This window comes from Acanthochromis polyacanthus, chromosome 1, assembly GCF_021347895.1.
Source record: "Acanthochromis polyacanthus isolate Apoly-LR-REF ecotype Palm Island chromosome 1, KAUST_Apoly_ChrSc, whole genome shotgun sequence".
Taxonomy (NCBI): domain Eukaryota; kingdom Metazoa; phylum Chordata; class Actinopteri; family Pomacentridae; genus Acanthochromis; species Acanthochromis polyacanthus.
In genome coordinates, this window is record NC_067113.1 from 58282459 (window position 1) to 58305683 (window position 23225).

A 23225-nucleotide genomic window follows, 5' to 3' on the forward strand; every position below is an offset into this window, starting at 1 on the left:
TCTGATCCCAGCTGTTTCTGGGCCGGTAGTTCCCCTCCTGGCCTGCAGGTGGCAGCACCGCGCTATGGCGCTTTGCGGACAGCGACGCTCACAGTGACGCAGAAATCCACAGTAAACACAGAAAGCAGACTGTCGCTTGGAAAGCACGTTTGCTAACAAAAACCTGGAGTCAGAGGTAAGAAACCGATTATTTCTTATTCTTCACAAGTGTGTAAGCTGTCAGCGGTTTGTTCGTAGACGTTTGTTGTGAATTTAAAGTCTAAAGGACCCGGAAGTGAGAGAGTAGATACAGCTGTAGCTCACATACAGTACGAGCCTTGTCATACACTGTATGTTAGCCTCAGCTAGCAAACACTGTGTGGCAGAAGCTGCTCTGTTAGTGCCAAATGTTCCCTCTGAGAAATACAGAATACTGGCGATAATTAATGCAGTAGCCTGAACAGAAATGGACGTATTATAACGTAAGTAATAGACGAATTCATCCTCTAAAGCAAGCTAATTTCTTTTAAGCACAACTAATAGTCACAAACAAATTGATATCGATGAGCTCCTGTTTGTTTCATAGTAATGTGGTGAAAACCGTGTTTAGTTTTCACTCCTAGCTGTCAGATAATGTTTCTACAAGGATTTGGACTTGACTACCAGACTGTAAAAGATGTTGTAAAGCCTAATTTGCCTTTATGGAGCTTGTCTGACAGCCACTTTTTTCTTTTAACAGCCTGTGTTTTGCTACAAAACATGCAAGTCTCGGGTTCTCGTTCACACAAGAACTCCTAATTGCAGAATTTCCATGTGTACTCCTGCAATAATAAAATACAAAGAAAAAGAGTACTCCCTGTAGATGGTATCTTGATAATTGCATGATGCATTGGACTGTGAAAATGCCGATTAGTTGATGCACTAACATGTTCAACTCTATGTGACTACATTTTGAAACTTTTTCAATTGTATTTGACTTAGACCTAAAGTGAAACAACAGTGTACATAAACTCCTGTAGATAATGAGCTATATCAGGACTATCAGTGTTGTGTCTGACTATCATGTGAAAAAAACGTTTGTCAAGAAAGTGGAAGTAGGGCTGTTGACATTTATATGAACTAATCAGTTAAATTTATGTGTCGAAGAGAGAGTCAATATTGAGTCAAAACTTAGATCCATTAGTTCCCTGTAAATGAAATGAACACATCTCATTCCTGTTTATGGAGCCCATGCAGCAGAAACTTGCATGAAACCAAAGTGTAGGTGTTCAGAGGCGACATTTAGGCATTGAGAAAACAGTGCGACAGCTTGAGCCGTCGCCAGACCACAAGAATTTTCCACGGATGTTTTCAGTGCGAATGCTGACCTAATTATTATTGAGTGGTCTGGCTCCTGCCTGTGTCTGTGATCTGTTAACTCTTAATAAAACCTGATTGTTGCATCAGGACCTTACTGATTGTTCCTACTTGTCACTAAAGGTGATCAGGGCTTTGCTGTATGGACTCTTAACTGCTTAGGCGACTCGATTTCATCTTCAAAGTCTCTTCTTAAAACTCACTTTCAGGATTTGGCTGCTAATTCTTGTATTTATTGAAATTCTATAAGCCTGTTTATATTTTAAATTCTGGCAATGGTTGCTTTTATCATGTGATTTTATTGTAAAACACTAACTTCTAAAATGCGCCGTAGATATGTTTATTAATATTATTACTACTATTATTAAGCAGTCGGTAATTGCTATGTTAATGTTTACACAGCACTTTTCAAAATTCAAGTTATAACATGCCTTGAAGAACAACAAAACTAAGCAAACGAGTCATAAAATAGTCAGGATTTAAGACAAATGTAATCACAACATGGTTTATTAAACCAGCTCTGTGTTAGAAGAGGGAACAAAGGAGTCTGAAAAAAATACAGAATGTTTGAAGGAGATAAAAAATATTATTGAAATCACAAATGGCCTGCCAGTAAAAATATATTTTAAGAAGAGACTTGAAAGATCGTTCCAGAGCCTCGGGCCCTGAATGTAAACAAAATGTAAACTTAATGACCGCATTAGTTTTTAGCCATGCCCCTACAACAGATAAAAGATCTCTGTTTCAGGATCTTCAAGTACATCCTCATGAATATGGGACTAAAATAGCTTGAGCTGAAATATGAGGACAAAAAAGATCTATTAATGCATCCCCAGCTCTTAAGTGAGTCCTGTGTAAACAACATAAAGCAGTGCAGTGTTACAGCAGTACAGGCTGCTGGGGGAGGTGGAATGATTTTAGAGGAGGTCCATGTACACTGAGTCGATTGACCCGTTTTGGCAACACACTTCAGCATTCAGACCAGGTGTTCATATTCAGGTTTTAGCTCATGGGGACTACCGCTTTCAGCAACTTATCACTGCCTGTCAAAGTCTGGGAGTTGTCCAGGACTTGTTTTAATACCTTTAAAAAGTAAATCAGGTAAAATGATAATTATCGCTTTGATTTGACAGTTTTGACTGAACTCAAACACAACTTCCTTAAAAAGAAACAGCCACCCTTTAACTCTGGAAAAATGCATGAAATACGACTTTAAATCTGGGGCTGTGTGATGGTTTTTATTAGGGATACAAGCAGTCAAACATTTTATCTTCTGCTCACTGCAGCAGAAAAATCCTCCAGTTTTCTGCATCCGTACGTCGACAACTTCTACTTTTTTTAAACTGTAAAGTGAGCTCTCTGTGTTTGTTTTTGGCAGTTTAACAGAAACTTGTAATCGATTCAAAAAAAAAAAAAAAAAACAACCTTAGAGCAGTTATTGATTTAATGCTGGCTTCCTTCTTCCTCTAGTGATGTGTTTGTCCCAGCTGCTGTAGTGGAAGAGTCTAGCTGAACACCCCCCTCCCTACCCTTGAAGACCTCCACCAACAAAACCTCCTTCCTCCACCTCCTCCTCCTCCACCCCCCTCCGGCCGCCCCTGTGATGCCTCCCTCGTGCTGTGGCTGTCTGTCACAGTACACCCACCACCACCTGGTCGCCTTCCTCCTCACCTTCTTTAGGTAATCCTCAGACCAGTCCAGGATTTTAAATGTAGTTCTCGGTTTGTTTCTGCATAACCTCATGATTCCAAACAGATGAACAGAGTGACTGGAAGCTTAATGATAGCTAACCACTGACTTCCTTTGTGAGGTTTTCTTGTTTTTGTGTTTTGCTAGGCAGGTTTTTAGTAATTTTCCCACTGCTTTATTGACTAGTCGCAGGAAAGATGAGGTTTACGAGTAGTTTTTGCAGCAGTTTCTGAACAAAATGTCCAAAACAGCCTGCTGAGCCGCAACAAAACTGTGAGGATGCAAAATGAAATGGAAATATCAGTGCAGCTTGTGCAGGAACACAGTGTGAAAGATATGACCTGGTAGTTTCATTTAAAGGTCTATAGGTCAAGGTTAATAGATAGTATCAGCTTTCTATGTTGATTTCGGACAGATAAGGAAGATACAGAAATTAAAACGCCATTATGCTGTTGTTAAAGGTTTGTACACTCTTAAGTCTTTTAACAGTGAATAGATGCTAATAATGCTGTCTAAACTAGAAAGGAAAAAATACATTTGTATAGATACCACAATGTAAAAACCACTAGGAAAATAAAAGCATTTAAAGGTAATCTAAACTGAGATCATGCGACTGAAACTGCTGGTTTTAAACCAATAAAACTAAGCTTTTACAACACCAGGATGATGTCAGCATTTGATCTTAGTGCAGCTCTACCTACAATGAAGACCTAAACTGAAGGGGAAAAAACAAAAAAGGATCTACTAAGATGTATCTAATCAGTAGTCATTTGAGGTGTAGTTTTGTGAGATTTTTTTTATTTTTACAAAATATGTAAAGAGATTCATGCAATTCAGAAATTAATCGTGCAGTGAGTTAAACATAGAAGGACATGAATCATATTGTTACTGGTAAGTTTCATACCACAGTCATCGAGTTAATAGTTGATTACAGTAGTTTTAGTGTCAGAGTTTGTGGTTGTGCTACAGTGTTTCAGCAGTTCTTATCAGGAGCAAAGCAAAGTGCCATCTGCAGCGGTGAGCAGCTCACAGAGAACTATGTGCTTTTTTTTTCTGTTTCCTGTTTTCTAGATAAAAATGTTGCATTCCAGTGTTTCCTGTAATTTCTCTTAGCACAGTTCAGCTCCTGCTACTGGAATTTACGTACTGAAAATGAATAATTAGCATTCAGAATGTGACCTTATGTAGCCAGAGATGACAAACAAGAACGCTGGAGGGACTATGAGAAATAGTTTCCATTTTAGTGTATCAAACAAGCATCAGATATTTCAGCACTTGCTTCCCTGAAATGAGAACTTTGATGGATGCTCTTTAATATATCCCTTTCTAACAACTTTTTCTTTTACTTTCTGGGTAAACCTCTTTTCTGTGTGTCCAGCTATGTGTTGCTACACGCATCCAGGAAGACATTCAGCAACGTGAAAGTGAGCATCTCAGCCCAGTGGACGCCGTTCATCCAGAATGACAGCGCTCCGGCGTTTTCCCCCAGCGAGGTAGTGAGCAACAATACAGCACAAAAAAATACAAAAACAAAGTTAAAAGCTGTCTGCTAAGGTGAAGAATCCCTATTATTTACTGTTGTTTAGCCAGATATTGTTTTGGAAGTAAAGTATTTCCATGCATGTCTCTGTTATTTTACCTTTTGTACATTTTAGACAGACGGTCCAATTTAATGCCAAATGAACAAAAACAAACTTGTACTTTCATATCTCTGGGAAAAGCTCCCTTGAACTACCCCTGTAGATGAACTGCGTATAATTAAGTGTGTTTTCTTTGACTGTCCCAGACATGGGAGGACAATCATCTGTTTGCAGATGGAAAGCAGGCCACCCTGTTTCTCGGGGCTCTGGACTCCATCTTCCTCTTCTCATACGCTGTGGTGAGTGAACGACACCATTTTCTGTGTTTAACAAGCTTCCGAGAGCGGCCGCAGAAATGGGCAGAGCTGGCAGTGGCTGACGTTGACGAGTGTTTATGGTGTGCCAAGTTGGACTGAGAGGGAAACCAGACTCTGAAACAGCAGAAAAATCTAAATGTAAATCATCTGACAAGCATCATCATTTCACATAAGAAGAATGTAAATGAAACGCAAGCCTTGATGAGAGAAGTGACTGGTAGGCTCTCAGATGATGAAACAAAGTGAAATATTCGTTTTGTTGCTGCAACACGGTGTGGCTTGTATTGTGCCTTAATTTTGAGTAAAATCAGACCAGTTGCCGTCTTTTTATTTGTGTAAATGTTGGTTTGTTCTTGTCTCCACAGGGTCTGTACTTGAGCGGTATGATTGGAGACAGGGTGAACCTGCGATACGTCCTCTGTGTCGGTCTGTGTGGTTCTGCTGCAGTGGTCAGTATTAAGACATTAAGCTCATTTATGTAACTTCTCCTGGGTTATGTCCCTTTGTGAGCATTATTTTATTGTGTTTTCTTAGTGACAACAGATTGAATCATCTAATTGAGCTATTTGACTCTCTGAACCCCTGGCAGCTCTGAGTTTGTTTGTTTTTTCTCCATTCACATTTTTACTCACTGTGGGCTCATTTACGACTGCATTATAAAATCCTGCACCTCTAACGAAACAAAACAACCGTGGGTAGATATATAGAGAGCTCAAAAAATGTCTTTTGAGCAATTTAATACATTTTCCAAGGAGGTAAAACATTAACAAAGAAAAAAAACGAACAGTTTCTTTGAATATTCCACTTACAAAAATGTAAAGGAAACTTGGAATCAACTTGTACAACATTTGTACAAGTGCCCACAGGTAAAATTGTGGCTCTACATTTTTAATTTGTTTCCATACTTTTGTATCTGCTCTTTGTAAACACAGCCTGCAGTTCAGTCAACCTCGGCTTTAAAGTCCCTGAATTTTTGCTACGTGAATGTTTGTCACAGTGAAGACATTCATGGCTTCTCAGTTGCACTCAGGAGCTCAGAATCTAGGAATTGCATCGGGTTTATGTCGTGTTTTAACACTTCTCCGCACATCAGCTTTAAAAAGTATGTAAATATTTCGCTGTCCTGAATGTATCTTCCAATAACTTTCACCCTCTTTATCGAGCCGTGCTGCATTTCTTTCATTGATCAAGCATGTTTTAGTTTTCTTTCAGCCTCTGTTTTTTCTCTTTTAGTAACAGCCTGAAGTTCAACTGAAAACATTCTGAATTTTTATCAAGTGGCTGTTTGTCGCAGATAAGTCAAGTATGCCTTCTTAGTTGAGTTTGGGAACACAGATTTTTTTGTTTTCTTGCATAATTTGGTTTGATTCAGTGCTATATTTTTGGAGATTTTTTTTAGAAGAAAGATGTAAAAAAAAAATTGATTCTAAGCTCAGATTTGCTTATTTTTTTCCAATGAAACTGAAAGTTACACGTAATGAGTTGAAGAACTGTAGGACAGTTGAAAATGTAACGCTCCTCTCTTGTTTTCACAGTTTCTGGCTTTGATAAATGCGTTAATTTTGGCAATTTAATAAATAAAATGCCTTTCAAACCCATTAGCAGGTTTTGGGGTTCAGAATCAGAATGTCTTTATTGTCGTCGGATGAAAACAATGAATTTGAAAGGGCAGTCCTTAAAGTGCATTATAAAATAAATAACATAATAAAATCCAACAAAAAAAACCATGTCAAGACCATCAATATAAAAACATTCATAAAACCATTCAATAAAACCCATTAAACACTAGAATTATTAATGTGTCCTGAGTTTAATGCATAAATGGCAGTTACATAGAAACTGTTTAACATGTAAACATGAAGCAGTCAAGTTCAGAATATATTCATTCCTCCAACACTGTGTATTGACGTATGTAATATTTTGTGGTACAACTGTGCATGTGTTTGCAGGAGTTTGTGTTCGGCACTCTGACTGAATGGCTCCACATCTACAACATCTATCTGTACTGCTTCCTCTGGATCCTGAACGGGCTGCTGCAGTCGGCCGTCTGGCCCAGCGTGGTGGCCGTCATGGGCAACTGGTTCGGCAAGTCGGGGTGGGTGACATCTCTGTTTACAGTATTCTCGTTTATCTAACACTGCTTCTGTTACTACCAGCAGATGTATTTAGGTCACAGGCACAACATCTGCACAGCCTAGAAGTACTAGAAATACTGCTCACACAATGACGGCCATTCAGTGGTGCTGCTGCACAAACATAGACTCCATTTAGCTGCAGGTTTCCTCTGCAGCAGGACTTGTAATGCGGTGACTGTAAAAATAGTAAATCTGTTTGTGCGCTTAGTAAAATAAAGTGTGTTTTGTTCCATTGTTTAAAGCAGGGGTGTCAAACTCATCTTAGTTCAGGTTCCACATTCAGTCCAATTTGGTCTCAAATGGGCCGGACCAGTAAAATCATAACATAATAACCTGTAAATAACCACAACTCCAATTTTTTCCTTTTGTTTTAGTGCAAAAAAGTACATTTTGAAAATTTTCACATTTAAGGAACTATCTTTCTACAAAACTTTATGAACAACTTGAAATTTCTGAAGGATAATAAGTTCGATTTCAGCAACATTAAGCCTCAGTAGATCATTTAAACAATACGACTTCCACATCCCAGAGTGTCTACAAAGGCACAAAACATTTAGTCACAGCTCTGTGGAACTGAGTAATATAATATTTTACTTTAAAAAGCAAGGCAAAATATTACAAAAATGATACAAACAAAAAACAAGACAAACGACACGAAATACAACAAGAAAGTGACAAAAAATTTGGCAAAAAAATGTACAGATGAGACAAAAAATTACGAAAACAATACACAAAGTAATGACTAAAGCGAAGCACAAAATGACAAAAATGAGACATAAAAACAGAAACGAGAAACAAACGACAAAAACGTGACACAAACGATAAAAGTCAGACAAAAATAAAAACAAGACAAATACTACAAAAATGAGACACAAAAGAACAATGAGCAATGTAGTATTTTACTTTATGATCAAAACAACTTGTCATGTGCTCGAAATTATTTTAAATTTACAGTTTTTATAAATTACAGTAAATGTCTTCTCTGTCACATTTACACTTTACAAAGTCATCTGGTGAGCCGAATCTGACTTTCTGGTGGGCCGCTTTCGTTTGACTCCCCTGGTTTAAAGCCATTAAAGTGCTGTTTTTGTCATAGAAACACCTGAAAATGGAACATCTTTTAACAAAACTTGATGCTTTCCAGGCGTGGTTTTGTGTTCGGCCTGTGGAGCGCTTGTGCATCTGTGGGAAACATCCTGGGAGCCTTCCTGGCTTCTAGCGTGCTCAAGTATGGATATGAGGTGAGAGAGCACGTGTATATGTGTTCTGCTGCTGCTTTTACTACCACACAGCCGGCAGCTTAATGCTAACGTTGTGTTTTGACTGTGTTTCTTTGTGCAGTATGCGTTCCTGGTGACGTCTGTGGTGCAGTTTGCAGGAGGGATCGTCGTGTTCTTCGGCCTGCTCACCTCCCCAAAAGAAGTCGGTAAGAACTGTTTGGAAAATGTGGTTTTAAATGCAAACGTTACCCAGATGCTGCTTGGATTCCCGTGTTCCACTTTGCTTTGGGAGATTTACAAATTAAATTTCTGTTTAATATGTGTGTGTAGCTATGTGGTCGCATTGCTGCTTTTTTAATGGGAACACCCACCTTTGTGTGTTTACTTTTAATTCCCATGAAAGCCAGCGTGAACTTGTGTCACATTACGGCCAGAAATAGAAACATTTCTGTGTTTCTTTCTACTACCTAAAGTCTTGATTAAATTTAAGCTGTAATATGGGTTTGGGTTTCAGGTTTGAGCTTGGAGTCGGAAACCGGTCTGGGCCCGGTGGAGACTGATACTGACAGCCACAAGCCTCTGATGAGCGACGAGGAGAACGAGGTGGAGGTGGAGGTTTACGCCAGGCGATACGAGGCGGCGGCTGAGCAGCTGGACGAACCTCTAACCGAACCTCCGCAAGCCATCAGCTTCCTGCAGGCTTTCTTTCTGCCCGGAGTGCTGCCTGTGAGTCTTAGAAAAGACGAATTTCCTGAGCTTTTTGCCACAAGTGATTAACTTCATGACATTTAAGTCACCCTGGTGACTCTGTTTGTGTTTATCCTGCAGTATTCTCTGGCTTACGCATGTCTGAAGCTGGTCAACTACTCCTTCTTCTTCTGGCTTCCCTTCTACCTGAATAACAACTACAAATGGAAGGAGGCTGAGGCCGACCGCCTGTCTGTGTGGTACGATGTCGGAGGGATCATCGGTAAGCAGCTGGTTTTCAAACATAATAGTAATAGTATTATAAAGATTTGACTTATTGTTTTCAAAGAAATATAGTAATAGTAATAGAGTGTGGTACCTTGGAGAAGAATTTATATTTTGTACATATGACATCTTTTTTTTTTTTTGCAGATTTCAGGACCCTAATGCTCTTATATGAAGTGAAATATAAAACAGAGCTGAAATGAGTTATGGATTTGTCAAGTATCAGTTGTTTTAATATATGATTAAGTGTTTTTTCAAGCAAATCTGCCCAAAAATCCCCTGTGAAGATTTGCATCTAAACTAAATATGTTTACGTTTTGGACCACAGTTCGAACAACACGAGCATTTTAAATACGTCAACTTGCATTTTAGGAAACTGAGTGGCACATTTTCAAAACAAATTCTAACACTTTATTCAGGATAATTTGAAAAAGTAACTGATACATTAATCACCAACCTCAATTGCGAGAGAGTGACCAGAAATAAGAAATAGTTCACGCAGACATACATTCTGCACAGCTTACCTTTAAAAAAAAAAAGTGATTTCTGTGAACATTTCCAAAAATAAGACATCCAAATTGCAATTTTACATTTGACAAACCAGCTCATAAACAATCACAACCGTCGTTTCTCATCATTTATATACTAGTTTGTTTAAATTCTTAATTTATCTCCGTAATCTTGTTTGTTTGTTTCAGGAGGAACTGTTCAGGGTCTGATCTCTGATTTTATGGGGAAGAGAGCTCCAGTGTTGGCACTCAGTCTGGCGCTGGCAATGGGAGCCCTGGTGGGGTACAGCAGTAAGTACAAATATATTATATAAGGCACAAACACAAACTTCAAAGACACACAAGTAATGAGCAAAATGAAATAATAAACCCAAAGTCAACAGTATCAAAATCCAGCACAAAGTCTGCACTCTTTTGGGTTTAAAAGGCCTTAAATTCATTTTGTCAGTTCGAGTTACAGTTGGTATTTTCATTTTTCTCCACTCTCAGGATCTCCTAATGACCAGGTGATCAACGCGGTGCTCTTGGCCACCACCGGCTTCTTCATCGGCGGTCCATCCAACATCATCAGCTCGGCCATATCCGCTGATCTGGGCAGACAGGAGGCTCTGAGGGGCAGTAAGGAGGCTCTGGCTACTGTCACTGGTATAGTGGATGGAACTGGAAGTATAGGAGCTGCTGCAGGACAGGTAAATGCAAAAATAAGGATCATTTTAGCACCAAAGAAACAACTTGGTTAGCACACTGTACCAAGGCTGGAAATTCTCTGCGTTCTGCTCTGCAAACTGGCAACCCATCATGCCAAAAGGGTCCTTTGAAAACTGAAATGTTGAACCAAAAAACAGTAAACTAAAATGTGGGTTTGTATTTTACAAGTTTCAGCTGTTTCCACAAAACCTCTCACAGCATTTATTTTGTCATTCTCATTAGATAGAGCCATGCAAACGCCATTTAACCTGTCGATTTCTCCATCATCCTGTAGTATCTGGTGTCTTTGATTGAGAGCAAGCTGGGCTGGACGAGCGTCTTCTACTTCTTCGTTGTCATGGTGAGATCATTTTTCAAGCATGAGTATGACTTTTCATTTGTGGGACAAAGTAAAACGTGTGTGTTGTACATTTTGCATGGAAGTCTTGACCCGGGATGTTTTCAGAGTCATATTTTTTAGATTTTAAGAAGCTATTTGACTTTTAACATTATCCTTATCAATATGATTTATTCCAGTGATCTAACCTGGATGGAAATTGTTTCTCATTTACTAATTGCACGGGGCTCGCCAGGGTCTATTTAGGAGCAATTATATTTATTATATATAATAATGGTCTTTCTTAAGTGTGTCCAGATGTTCGTTTCCAAATATACCCTGATGATACCGTGATTTTTACTCGTTTACTATCTAAAGAAAATGCAGCAACCAAGCTGGCAGCTGCAGTGGACTGCTCGACTCTTTATTGCACAGCGAGGAACAACATTTTGATTAATCGGTTGTTTTTATTACAGTTAAAGCAAAGGGGAAGTGAAATTGTAGAGCAGAAAACATTAAAGATTTAGGACGTGGTGTTAAAAAACTGCCAAAAGTCAGCAGAAAAGATTCACCTCCAGTGACACTTTAACGTATTGTGTCTTATTTTGTACCTGTTGTTCTGTAGTTGTGTTCAAATTCTAGTGTGGATACTTTTAATTGTGTGCTGTCCCTGCAAAACAACCAATAAGCTAAAATATAATATTTAATTTGTTTTGTTTTGGGCACATATTCATCTACAAAAGCATCAATCAGGACTTACTTGTGACTTGACATGTTGCGTTTTTCTTTTCCAGACTGGTGGCACCATTGTGTTCATCACTCCGCTGCTTTTCAAAGAGCTGCGAGCCATGTGGAGAGACAGACGAGCTCGGCGACGCCAGCTGTGAAAACCTCTGCATCTGCCAGCTGTAGTGTTTCTCCTCTTATCGGCGGCACAGCAGGTCAGAGTCAGCCCCTCTGGTGAGTTTCAGGATGTAGAAAACGAATCCTAAAGCGCACAAGTACACTTCTTTCAGTGTAAATACGAAGATTTGGAGGTTGAGCTGAAGTGCCTGACTGGAAAAAAGAGTTTTAAAAGGGACCTGACTGTCACGCAGAATGTACTTGTGTAAATATTTCAGCTTTTAAACGGGTGTAAATCGTTCACTTTTTAAATGTTGAGTCAATATGGCTGAATTTGATTTTTAATCCGCGAGTTCTTAACTTAAGCATCAGACCCTTGTGGATGTTTAAAGGGTCAGAATTACCTAAAGAATGTGAAATGTGATTGTAATGTAAAAAAAAAAAAGCTATTGTCAGGTGTTGTAGATATGTAAAATATTTCTATCAGGTTCGGTTGAGGGTATTAGTTTTGCACTCCAGAGGTAATGAGGCAGTCGTGAACCACTTTGATCTTAGGATTTTGAGAAACTTTCACCTCACAGCCACTTTATCTGTTGTCTGTACAGTTTTTTTTATAATCCGGGTCAGAAACTTTTCTGTAACAGAGACTGGTTCTCTGGATTATTCCCTTTTCACCTCCTTTTTGCTTGAATTTTTACAGTTTAAATTTTTAGTGTCTTAAATCACAGTTCATTCACACCGGGTTGGAATCTGCTGTTGTGTTCTCATATTTTTACTTTACAATTTAGCTAAAAACTAAACTGACATCACTGAAGAATTTGCAGAAAAATATTAGTTTTGTTTGTTTAAGGAATGCAACTGTTGATCTATGTGTCACTTACTGAGTTTTAATTGCCAATGAAGGTATAATATTATTGCAAGGTTTTAAAGCACGGTGGTGGCATTATCATACAATTTCACCTGTTTGCTAATTATTGTTGGGACAGTTTGCCACCCATTTGGAGGAAACTAATTTTGGTTAAAAGATTACGCACATTTCCATGTGTTTTCAACATGTTTTAACATGTTTCAATAATGACATGAGGCCATGATTTTTTACCATCATTATGAGGTAGGTTTCTCTTCTTAAAGGCTTTCATTGCTTTTGTCTCCCAATGAGCCAATCAAGTGTAATAGAATGTCAATAGAAGTAGATGTGGAATGTGTAACACTATCTGTGGTGCATTTTTAAACTTGTTTTTATTTTTATTTATGTGAACTTTTCGATTTTGAATCGATGTAAATGTGTTTTTTTTCCTTTCTGAAATAAATGCAACATATGTTTTGCAGACTGTATTTGAGATAAGATTTTTATGGTATGTGTGGAAATGTGTACGAAACTGAGCTTTGATGATAGATAGATAGATGGATGGATAGATATACTTTATTAACCTCAAGGGAAACTGAAGTGCTGGCATGTTTTAAAAGCATACTGTTCTTATGAAAATCTCCCAGAACCAGGAACTGTAAAAACAGGAGGATTTGTCAGATCTTTCTTACTTTCCAAATATTCTTGAACTATTTGTGTGTGACTTTGGTTTTATTTGCATGATAACCCAAATCTAAACTTAAATTATATTTCATCAAAATAACTTTATTCTACCTTTCATTTTAAAATCATAAAAAGCAAAGCAGTTGAATGAACACAATTCTGTCAAAAACAAACAATTCTGTGCCTCTCAGCTCAACAGAAAAGCTGTGATTGACTCGGCTCCAATCAACCGTGACACACCAAAAACTCTGAAAGTTTTCAGGTGAACTGCAGGCTGTTTTTTTTCCCCGAGCAGTGGTCAGGGGGTGGTTTCTGGATTCAGAAAAAGTAAAAATGTAGGGACAGTTTTCATATAAAAATCATCTTTTACAAAAAAAAGAAAGCTGTGTCATTTGTTGAGTTCACAGTCATAGCATTAAAATTTTTACAGTATAGCATTAAAAAGCTTTAAATTTGACTGGCTAATTTCTGCAGAAACCCAGTTTTGGCAACACTCAGGGGTACTGACAAAATGTTGCACATGCTGATTGTATTTCTTAAAAATTTTTGGAAAACATTTTCCTTTTATTTTTTCTTGATTTAACTGTGTCGAACTGAAGACATTTTTGAGTTCTCTCTACTTTTAGCTATGGTTGTGCTGTTTCCATAGCGATGCAGAACTTTATATTGCAGTGAAAAATGAGCCTACAGTGGGTAAAAATGTCACAGGATTCTGGTTTTCAGGGGATTAAACGTCGTCATTGCAAAATAAAGATCATCTGCTTTGGTGAAATTTGCAATTCCATGTAAGAACCACTAGGGGGCGCTAGTAGTGCAAACTCAAACAACTTAACAGTAAACGAAAACACTTCAGACCAGTAATTTACGGCTTATATCAATATAACATTTTATTAATTGCACACACTATATGACATGATGACAGTGCAGCAACAACCCAGCAACGGAATCTCTGAACATTTTCTATACAAATATTCCTATTTTTTATTTTTAAAAAAAGATCTGATTTTGATCTCATAACATCTCATACATTTACATGTTGCAAGGATACATATACCAGTATTAAATTACAACAAAATTATTACAACTGGTAAACAAATATTAACATACATTCATGCATATACAAATTCAAAAAAAGAGCAAACGCTACACCTTGATACAGCTGCGACAGGTAAATTAGGAAAGCAAAGTTTGCTTGAACACAGTGAGATTTTTATTTTTCCACTCCACAGTGTCTAATGGGAGGTTTAATGTCAACAAATGCCTCATCTGTGTCTCCGTTTTCAATGAGGACTTTAATGTTTTTTTTTTAAAGATTACTGTAGAAAAATAGTTCTTTTGTCAACCACATGTTAAAGTAGTGCAAAGAAATAGTTTCAGGAGAGAAAAAAATACAATTAGTTGTAGCAACAAAAAAAGGGGAATTTAGAATTATTTCCCCACAAAAAACAAAAGACTGCAAATAAGTTAATATAGGCTTTGAAAGTTTGTCTTGAGAGAAAAGATGCACACACACACACACACACACACACACATATATGCTGACAATTTTTAAATCACGTCAGTTATTTTTAAATCTGACTCTGGAATGATGAAAAAAAAAAAGGCGCAACATGACTACAAACAACTGCTTTCATGCTGATTTTTCACACAGACTGAGGCAGCCGGTTCACAAAAGAGAGACTGAGAGACTTTTTAAAGGGCCAAACAAAAGCATGTCTGAATCTGAGGCCGCTCGTCTGGCCGGAGGAACCCTTTGATCGAGAAAGGGTCTCAGACATTTTCTCTCCTGTAGGTTTTCTATGAAAGTTCGTCCCTTTTTCCCTGTCGTCCTCCCCCCAACCGCTGTCAAGGCAGAGCGACAACAAAAGCCGGCCACCTCCCCCCCTCCTCCAGGGACCGGGGTTTCCTTTGCGTCGAGCTCTGACACACTGACTCTTTTACCTGATGTGAAACTCGACACGAAGCGCTGAACCTCAACAGCTTTTACCACAACACAATAACAAGCTTTAACCCTTCCGGCCCTACACTGGTCCGTCTCTCGGTCTCTCTTTCGTGGCCTGTAGATGCAAACAACCTGAGCTACAGTGATTGTTTTTCGGTTACTGAATCACGTGATGAGGTAGTAAAGAGCGGATTAACCCTGGTTATGGCTTCTTGTCCATATAAAAACAAAATACAATTACTGTAGTGAGGGAAAAAAGTTAAGATTGTGTTATGGGCCACATAAAGCCTTTTAACCCTTGTGTCGTCCTGCGGGTCAAAACTGACCCGTTTTAAAGTTTAAAAATGTGGGAGGAAAAAAGATATTTTCACAGTGGAACTTCTGATGTCCACATTTTCAATATTTTTGGGAAATCTTTGGACATTTTTTGGTGGAAAAAAAGAAATGATATAAATGTTTCTTAAGAACATTCATGAAAAAAAAAATCAACCAAAATCCAGCGAATTTCACTGAATTTTGTTTGATTCTTTTTGTGAATATTCTTGCCAAAAATATCAGAAGTTTTAGTGATATATATATGTAATCATTTTAGATATTTTTATGATTATTTTAGATGTTTTTTACTCATTTTTTGAAAATATTCACAAAAAGTTTCTTGCCACATTTGGGGGATTTTTCTTTAAATAAAACTTTTAAGGAAAATTCTGAAGGAATTATTGGAATTTCCTTCCTGAAGGTTTTGCAAATTGTCAAAAATTTTGGGATTTTTTTTGCTGAATTTTTCAGTGCTGTAAATGAGGACAACAAGAGGGTTAAAAACTGTAAGCCTGACATTTTAACCCTCTGAAGCCCAAATCCTGCTGAAAAGTTTGGTTAAGTTGGAAATTTAACCAAATGTAAGTTTAAAAATTGGGATATTTCAACAACGTTTTTACAAGTTTCACGTAAAAAGTCCCTAAAACAACAATTTACATGAAAGAGAGTCTGTAAAAAAGGAAAATTCTGTCGTTCCCAGCTCAACCAAGAAGCCACAAGTGACTCAAGTAGAACTAAAAGTCACAAAGCAAAAATTCAGGGACTTTTCCAGCCAAACTAGATTGAACTGCAGGCTGTGCGAACAGGTAACAAGACTGAAAATCATTTCTCTAGTATTGTTAATGTCTTTGGGCAATTGAAAAATGTCGTACATGTTGATTTATTTTTAGATTTTTCTGTAAAACATATAATTCAGAAAAATCTACTTTTTGTTTTGCCTGTTTTTTTAATGACTTTTTGGCTTTCTAACTGTGGGGCTCTGAGGGTTAAAAGTGTTCGAAATTAATCTTGACCTTCTGTTGACTTCCTGTGACCCATAACTGATAAAAAGTGTTTCCAATTTTAATGGCACAACAATTCCTTTGGTTCAACTGCCTCAGCTGCCATAAAAACCCATGAAAAACCTGAAACTAAACACACACACTCACACACAAACACTTCTATGCAAACATATATATAAAGATATACAAAGCAAACACTATTAAAACTGCACAGCGACAGAAAAATATGACACAGCTAGACTCTTCACACATACATACATATATATATATATATATATATATATATATATAAAGGAAAATTATCAAAGGCAGAATCCAAAAACTTTAGCTTCCTCTGAGCTGCAACACAGTGATAAAACACTACATTCCCTTCATGGAGAAAAGAGGCGTGAATGAAACACTACAAGGTGGACATCATCGCATGAAGACAAAGAGTGGAAAAATGCTACATTACTTAAAGCATAAAGCTGACGAAAACATACCACATGATATGTTTCGGTCTGTCGCCATTAACATTACAACCCCATTATGCAAATAATACAAAGCAAAAAGAGAATATAGTTTGTTACGGTGTTACGGTGGAAAATGGCCGATACTTTTAGGGTGGCAACGGTGGAGTGTCGAAGAGCCACAAGGCATAATTTGGGGGGCGATGGCGTCTTACAAAGACCTTATCTTACCTCGTTTTACTATGTTTTATATTTTATTTTTAACGACGACCTAGCATCGCGAATAATAAATAAATAGCCACATGTGAAACTTTACTATTATTATTATTGCTCACAATTTTCTCGTACAGGTTCGACCGCTTCACCTCAGGAGCTGAAACCTCCACCACTGACCTCTAACCTTGGAGGTAATCGCAGTCGCGCTGCTGAACTTTGAACCCTTGAGGCGAGGTTTCGACCCCCGGCTCAACTCGAGCTGTCAGGGCCGAGGCTAAAAAGCTACGTGTCGTTCCAGGAATAGTAACTGGTCTAATCAAAACCTCTTATGACAGGAGGGAGGGGAAAAAAAAGGTCAAGGGCTAAAGCCTGAATACTTTTCAAGAGTGCACTCAAAATTATTTCACAGTATAGTCAAAAGCTGAGTAAAACAGTATAGAGAATATACACTATATATAGTTATCCACAAAAACCGTTTCTAAAGTCCAAGCTGTTAAATGGTAGCTTTCTTGTGCTGAAAAGATATGTGGTGTCAGAGGTTTCTAAGCCCACACGTGTGAGCTTGTGGACAGTCACTTACAAATTGCTACATATATACAAAAGGATGACGGTGAGGTGACGCGTGAAGGAAGTCGACCACTTGGTGATCGTCCACCGGGTCTCGTTGTGCTTTTCTTCTACTGCCGAGACGATACTTTGTAATGCAGCAGCTTCCTCTTCTTCACCTTGAAGAAATCTGGAGAAAGAAAGAACACAACGCCAATCAGTTAGGAGTGAGGTTAACATTTAGAGAAATAAAGGCGGGAAATTACACTGCCTGCAGTTCAGCTGAAAAGTTTCAGATTTTTTTGCCGTTTAGCTGTTAATTGCACATGAGCTGCTGATCATTTTCCGGTTGCATCTAGAAGCTCAGAATATATTTTTTAAACAGATCTGAGTTCCCAAATACGGTACACTGCCTGCAGTTCAACCGAGAAGTCCCCCAATTTTAGTCACATTTGCAGCTCAGTTCCTAGTGGCTTTTCAGTTGCATTGAGAAGTGCAGAATCTTAGTTTTTCTTAACCAAATCTGATGAAAGCAAACAGTGAAGTGATTTTAATTAACCGTCGTGTCGTCCTGCGGGTCAAAATTGATCCGTTTTGAAGTTTGAAAATGTTGAAAGTATATATATTTTCACAGTGAAACTTCTGATGTCCACGTTTTCAACATTTTTTGGAAATCTATGAACATTTTTTGGTGGAAAAAAAGAAATGCTAAAAATGTTTCTTAAGAACATTCACATAATAATCAACCAAAATCCAGTGTTTTTTGTGAATGTTCTTAAAGAAAATATCAGAAGTTTTACTAATATACGTGTAATCACTAGATTTTTTTTTTTTTTAAATGGAAGATTTTTGCTCTTTCTGAAAATATTTACAAGAATTTCCTTCCCAAATTTGGGGGATTTTTTTTTTTTTAAATAAAACCTTTAAGGAATTATTGGAGTTTTCTTCCTGAAGGTTTTGCAAATTTTCAGAAATCGGGGGATTTTTTTTCTGAATTTTTGGATTTTTTTCAGACAAGGAAGCAATTTTTTTTGTGCCTGTAAATGAGGACAACAGGAGGGTTAAATATCATGATTTAAAGCTTATAATTGGTGTCCAGACAAAAGCAAAAGTCTCAAATCATTTGTTCAGCACCTTTTGGAAGGTTGGAAAACAGATGATTCTTAGTGATTTTACAGGTTCTGGCATTGATATATAGTGTCGTTTTGGTCAAACCTGCAACATACGAGGTAAACTCACCTGTGATGGCCGCCTGTCTGCGTTTCCCCGGCCGTTGGAGCCGGTAGCACCCCCTTGTGGTCACTTCCAGGTACTCGTCACCGGACCCAGACGAGCTGCTGGACTCCGGTGAGCCCTCGCTGGACGAAGACGACGCCCACCTCTTGCCTTTGGTCGTCTCGGCTGCAGGCCTCACCACCGGCTGCACCATACAGCTGCGGTAAAACACCGGAACGTCCTGGCACCTCAGCGCCTCCCACTCCATGCTGGAGCCTTTCCCCGGCACGTCGCTCTGGAAGTCAAAGTTCCAGCGCTTGTTGGCCACCTCCACGCTCATGCAGAGCAGTCGCTGGAAGTCCTTCTGCAGCTGCTGGTGGTCAACGGGCCCAAAGAGGTTCCTCCTCACTGGACCCACCTTCAGCTTCCATGCCTCAATGCCTCCCAGACGAGAAGCCTCCGAGTCGGACCCCGAAGTCGGTCCTGATGTGGATGCTGATGTAGAGGCCATGGCCATGTCCCTATCAGAGAACAAACAGAGTGAGAGGAAGGCCAGAGGTTCAGTTCTCTCTGCTGGGCTTCAATGAGGTGTGATGTGGGCTTTTACGGGCGTAGACGTGCTATTACAGGCACGGTGTCGACCCTCTGGGGTGCCTTTGTTTTTTATGTGATCAAACACACATGTGGCTGAGTAATTACTGCAGAAACAGGTACCTGGAGTAACAGCAAATAAATCTCACCGCCACACCGTGACAGAATGAACCCGATTCTCCACCTGCTCCGGTGTTTGCCAGTCAAAGGTCGACAGTAAAGGTCAGCAGAGGAGAAGTCGGTGCTGTGAGGAATGTTTCCTGCATTCCCTGTCTGCCACTTTCAATTAGAGAACGACTGCTGGATTCTGAGATTAACTTCTACATTGTGTCGTAAGTTTCCAGTCTGTTTTATCTCTATTGTAGTCAGATGATGTTCTACACAGAGGTGGATAAAAACCACATCCCCTGCAGACTGTTGAAGTCTCGGAGCTCCAGTTTAACTCCTACTTAACTGACTCTATCAGCTGTGCGTAGGCAGTGAAACAAGATGACATTTGTTATCTGTAAACGGCACGAATTCACGTTAAGTTAAATCATTCTTTTCTGGGTTCTAAATCCTTCAGGAGTCTCAAAGGCTTCAACACTTCTAACAGTTTTGTGCTAACAGCATCACTAAGAGAATTAGACTTATCTAATGCTGTTTAGAAAAGCTCTGTTTATGCAGCAACACAATGAAACAAAAAAACAGCTTTTTCACATTTTTACATGCTCGCTTTTTTCACTTGAAACCAGCCTAATGTGGTTGTACATCTAAAAATAGCACAAAAACTGATTGTGCCGTTCGTTTAATATCTGTATGGCCCAGTTTATATGCGAATACAGCTACTTTTATCTGGATCAGACAGTCATAAAGTGGAAATTTGTCTGCGGTGGTAGTAAAAGTGTGTCTTTGTGAGACTTTAATGTTTAACCAAAGAGCAAACGTGGAGTTTACAGCATAATCAGGAGGAAAACTAGTCATTTGAAGCTATTTCCACCATTAAAAGCAACTACATTGGTTCTAACCTAAGACGCAAAGCAGGTAAAACAAAAGGATAACTGCTCACACGAACTGCAGTCGTTTTTCGGTTTTCTTTTTGGCACAACACTAGCTTGGAGAAAAAATAAAAAGCAGGCCAAAGAGGGGCCGGGAGGGGAAGCTTCAGAGCGTTGCGCAACTGTTTGACACCAACAGAATATATAGCAAGAAGAAGCACTTTCACAAGTCAGCTTGGCGATTTTTACAAACCGTTAAACAACGTGCAGGGAACCACAACATTCTAATGCAAACTTTCTCAAGTGCGCACTTTGTTCCAATTCCTATAAATTACAGATTACAACCAGCGCAACGTCAATTTCCCTCGTTTGTTTTCTTAAAAGGATAACTGTTCATTTTAGGGCCGCATATAAAAAAACCCACAATTGCTTTCTTCCACCAGCAGGGCTGCGAGTGAAAGTTGTTTGCGTCGAGAGCGAAGTGGGCGCGGTATGCAGGTCAGGTTTCCACTGTGGTCGGTGTCCCCACATCCAGAGAAACACCGAAAAAATCCTCAAACCCTCAACACCAAAATGTAACTCCAAAAAATGCACCAAACATCTCTGCAACAGCAAAACACTAAACGCGCAGAAAGACAACAGTCGAAAAGTTGGTTTTCGGGCTGCGTAAAGTGAAGTGAGTGTGCAGAGAGAAGCTGGTGACGCAGTTAGATTCACTGAGGATGTGGGTCAATGAGATGCGGCACACAAACAGCCCTGCATCCTGACAAGTCGCCGAAGTCTTACTTTTACGCACGGAATTTACGCACGGATATTAAGAACGACCACAAAAATGATGTTGGATAACTTTTACGCAGCTGTCAATTAAGTGCGTAAAAGCGGTAAATTAGAGCGACAGAACTGCTTTAACTTTGCATTTATCCAACTTAAAATTTTGGAGACTTTCTAAAAATATCACCAACAACATACAAAATATCCCCCTAAGCTATAGCCAGAAGCAATACGAAGCACATTTTCTTCTTACCATCAGCGTTAATGTCTCAAAAAGTCCTCAAAAAGTTCAAGCGTTTCGTCTCCAAATTACGCACAGCTCATTCAGTCCCAGGAATGAAAGGTTTTCCTGACAGTCCCGTGTACATAAAGAGTCACGTTGAAGGGTTTCAGTGGACTCTACCCAAGCAAGGGTCGTGCTAGTCCGCTTATCTGCGACTTGTTTGTTATGGACTCAGAAGACAGGAGGAGGAGGTGTAGGAGAAGGGGACGTCCTACTAAGAGGACCCAGTCACGTGGTTTCCATCAAAACAGTCATTGTTGGAGCGCAGTCAGGAGATAAACAACGGTCATAAACTATTGCTACACTTTTACGCATCGCATTTAGCGCAATCCACTCTTGCAAAGCTGCAGAAGTGCACGGAATATTACACCTCTCCAGAAAAAACAACAACACACGAGTAAAAAGTGCAATAAATGCATGTAATAAAGTGTTACTGCACATGCATTAAAGTGTAAATAACTTTCTTACCCCGTTATCATGATGGTAAAAGTCCGCTGCGTCTTTTCGTGCGCTACTGCTGCTCCGAACCTGTTGCTCCTGCGCTCTGCTGCGCCCCTTCTGCCTCACTTCTCCTCCAGCGCGAACAGAAGTAGGTCAAATATTTTGGCAATGGCCGCCATTTCCCCTTCTCCCTCAAATGTGACACAGATTCTCGTGGAGTGCTTGCATCACGTTTTGTTTTGGCGCCGCGCCCACCTCCTCAAGTCACGTTGAGCTGCAACGTGAGCTGGACACGAAGTTTAATTTAGACTTTTTTTCCCGCAGTTTTATCATGTTCATGTCCCACTTTTCCCCGGTTGGAAAAGTAGGTGAAAGCACTGAAAGTTACACTGCATGACCATATGCATGTGGTTATTAAAAGAAGAACTTCTCTATGTGGTAGGAAAACGCTACTATTTCACTTTTCATACACTTATTAAATAAATCAAAATAAAATGAAACTGTGTGGAATATTAGACTTTGCAGCTACTTTTACATGTCAAATAATACGATGAATCACATCTTATGCTGAGCTAAAACTACATAGAAGTTATTTTATGGGAACATAATAAATCTGACAGTACACTGTGCACTGTGTACACTGTGTGTGCCATAGAAGTTAATTTATTACAGTTTTCCACTAATAAAAACACTACTATGATGTTTAATATTAATCAAGGGATGGAAACCAGTTAGATAATTGATTAATCATTTAAAAGTTATTTTAAGCAACAATACAGAAGATTTTTCATTTTTTTTATCTCATATATGCATGTTTGCTTGCTTTTTTTAATAATAAACTGAATATTTTGAGGCTTTCGCCTGGAAAGATGAAAAAATAATATATTTTAATATGCAAATCAGGTCTGGAGCTGTGAATTATTTTTTTAAGAAAAAAAAGAAAAAAAAACACTTATTGAGAATATTTGCTCGTTTGTCTTTCATTGTGGCCCAAAAAAATCAGGTGATAAAAAGAAAAAAAATACGTTTTTCTTGCATTTATTTGCCTCATTTTGTATAAAAAAGCAGATTATGGATCATTTTAATCATCCCGATCTTTAATTTTCTTACCTTTTGTTATTAGTGTTGCACATATTCCCCTTTTTTTTCCCAAATTCAAACTCTTTTTCACTTTATGAATGACCGCTCAGTAGTCCCTTTTACGTCATCTGCCCCTCTTTTGCCCTTACGACTGCTGTTGTAACACATTCTTTGTCTCCATAACCATTATGAAATACTGTAGGTTCTAGTTTGTAATTGAGAAATTGATTCTTCTGTTTCCTT

The 23225-nt window shown here is 38.7% G+C and overlaps 2 protein-coding genes across 3 annotated transcripts; one reads left to right on the forward strand and one right to left on the reverse strand.

The window, feature by feature from the left end:
- Positions 1-38: 38 nt before the first annotated feature.
- slc37a3 (solute carrier family 37 member 3) lies at positions 39-12952 on the forward strand. The gene is made up of 14 exons (XM_022197690.2): positions 39-175; positions 2806-3015; positions 4403-4517; positions 4811-4903; positions 5287-5370; positions 6871-7016; positions 8201-8297; positions 8398-8482; positions 8791-9002; positions 9105-9246; positions 9947-10048; positions 10247-10446; positions 10740-10805; positions 11576-12952. The coding sequence occupies exons 2-14, from the start codon at positions 2939-2941 to the stop codon at positions 11666-11668; spliced, it is 1512 nt and encodes a 503-aa protein (XP_022053382.1). The 5' UTR covers positions 39-175; positions 2806-2938; the 3' UTR covers positions 11669-12952.
- Positions 12953-14016: 1064 nt separating this feature from the next.
- Positions 14017-22099, reverse strand: cdkn1d (cyclin-dependent kinase inhibitor 1D). 2 transcript variants are annotated; one of them, XM_022197691.2, is made up of 3 exons: positions 21930-22099; positions 18864-19360; positions 14017-17814 (listed from the first exon to the last, which is right to left on the reverse strand). In XM_022197691.2, exons 1-3 carry the CDS (start codon positions 21938-21940, stop codon positions 17756-17758), a joined length of 567 nt encoding a protein of 188 aa, XP_022053383.1. In that variant the 5' UTR covers positions 21941-22099; the 3' UTR covers positions 14017-17755. The 2 variants fall into 2 exon arrangements, with proteins under 2 accessions (XP_022053383.1, XP_022053384.1); XM_022197692.2 differs by lacking the exon at positions 21930-22099 and adding an exon at positions 21432-21649.
- Between the last annotated feature and the right edge of the window lie 1126 nt (positions 22100-23225).

Bases quoted from the DNA above. Each gene is read 5' to 3' on its own strand.
- slc37a3 (XM_022197690.2), top strand. From the start codon at position 2,939: ATGCCTCCCTCGTGCTGTGGCTGTCTGTCACAGTACACCCACCACCAC. The intron at 8,483-8,790 runs GTAAGAACTGTT...TTTGGGTTTCAG, and splicing joins CACCTCCCCAAAAGAAGTCG to GTTTGAGCTTGGAGTCGGAA. The intron at 10,049-10,246 runs GTAAGTACAAAT...CTCCACTCTCAG, and splicing joins AGCCCTGGTGGGGTACAGCA to GATCTCCTAATGACCAGGTG.
- cdkn1d (XM_022197691.2), bottom strand. The intron at 17,815-18,863 runs GTGAGTTTACCT...TTCTTTCTCCAG, and splicing joins CAGACAGGCGGCCATCACAG to ATTTCTTCAAGGTGAAGAAG.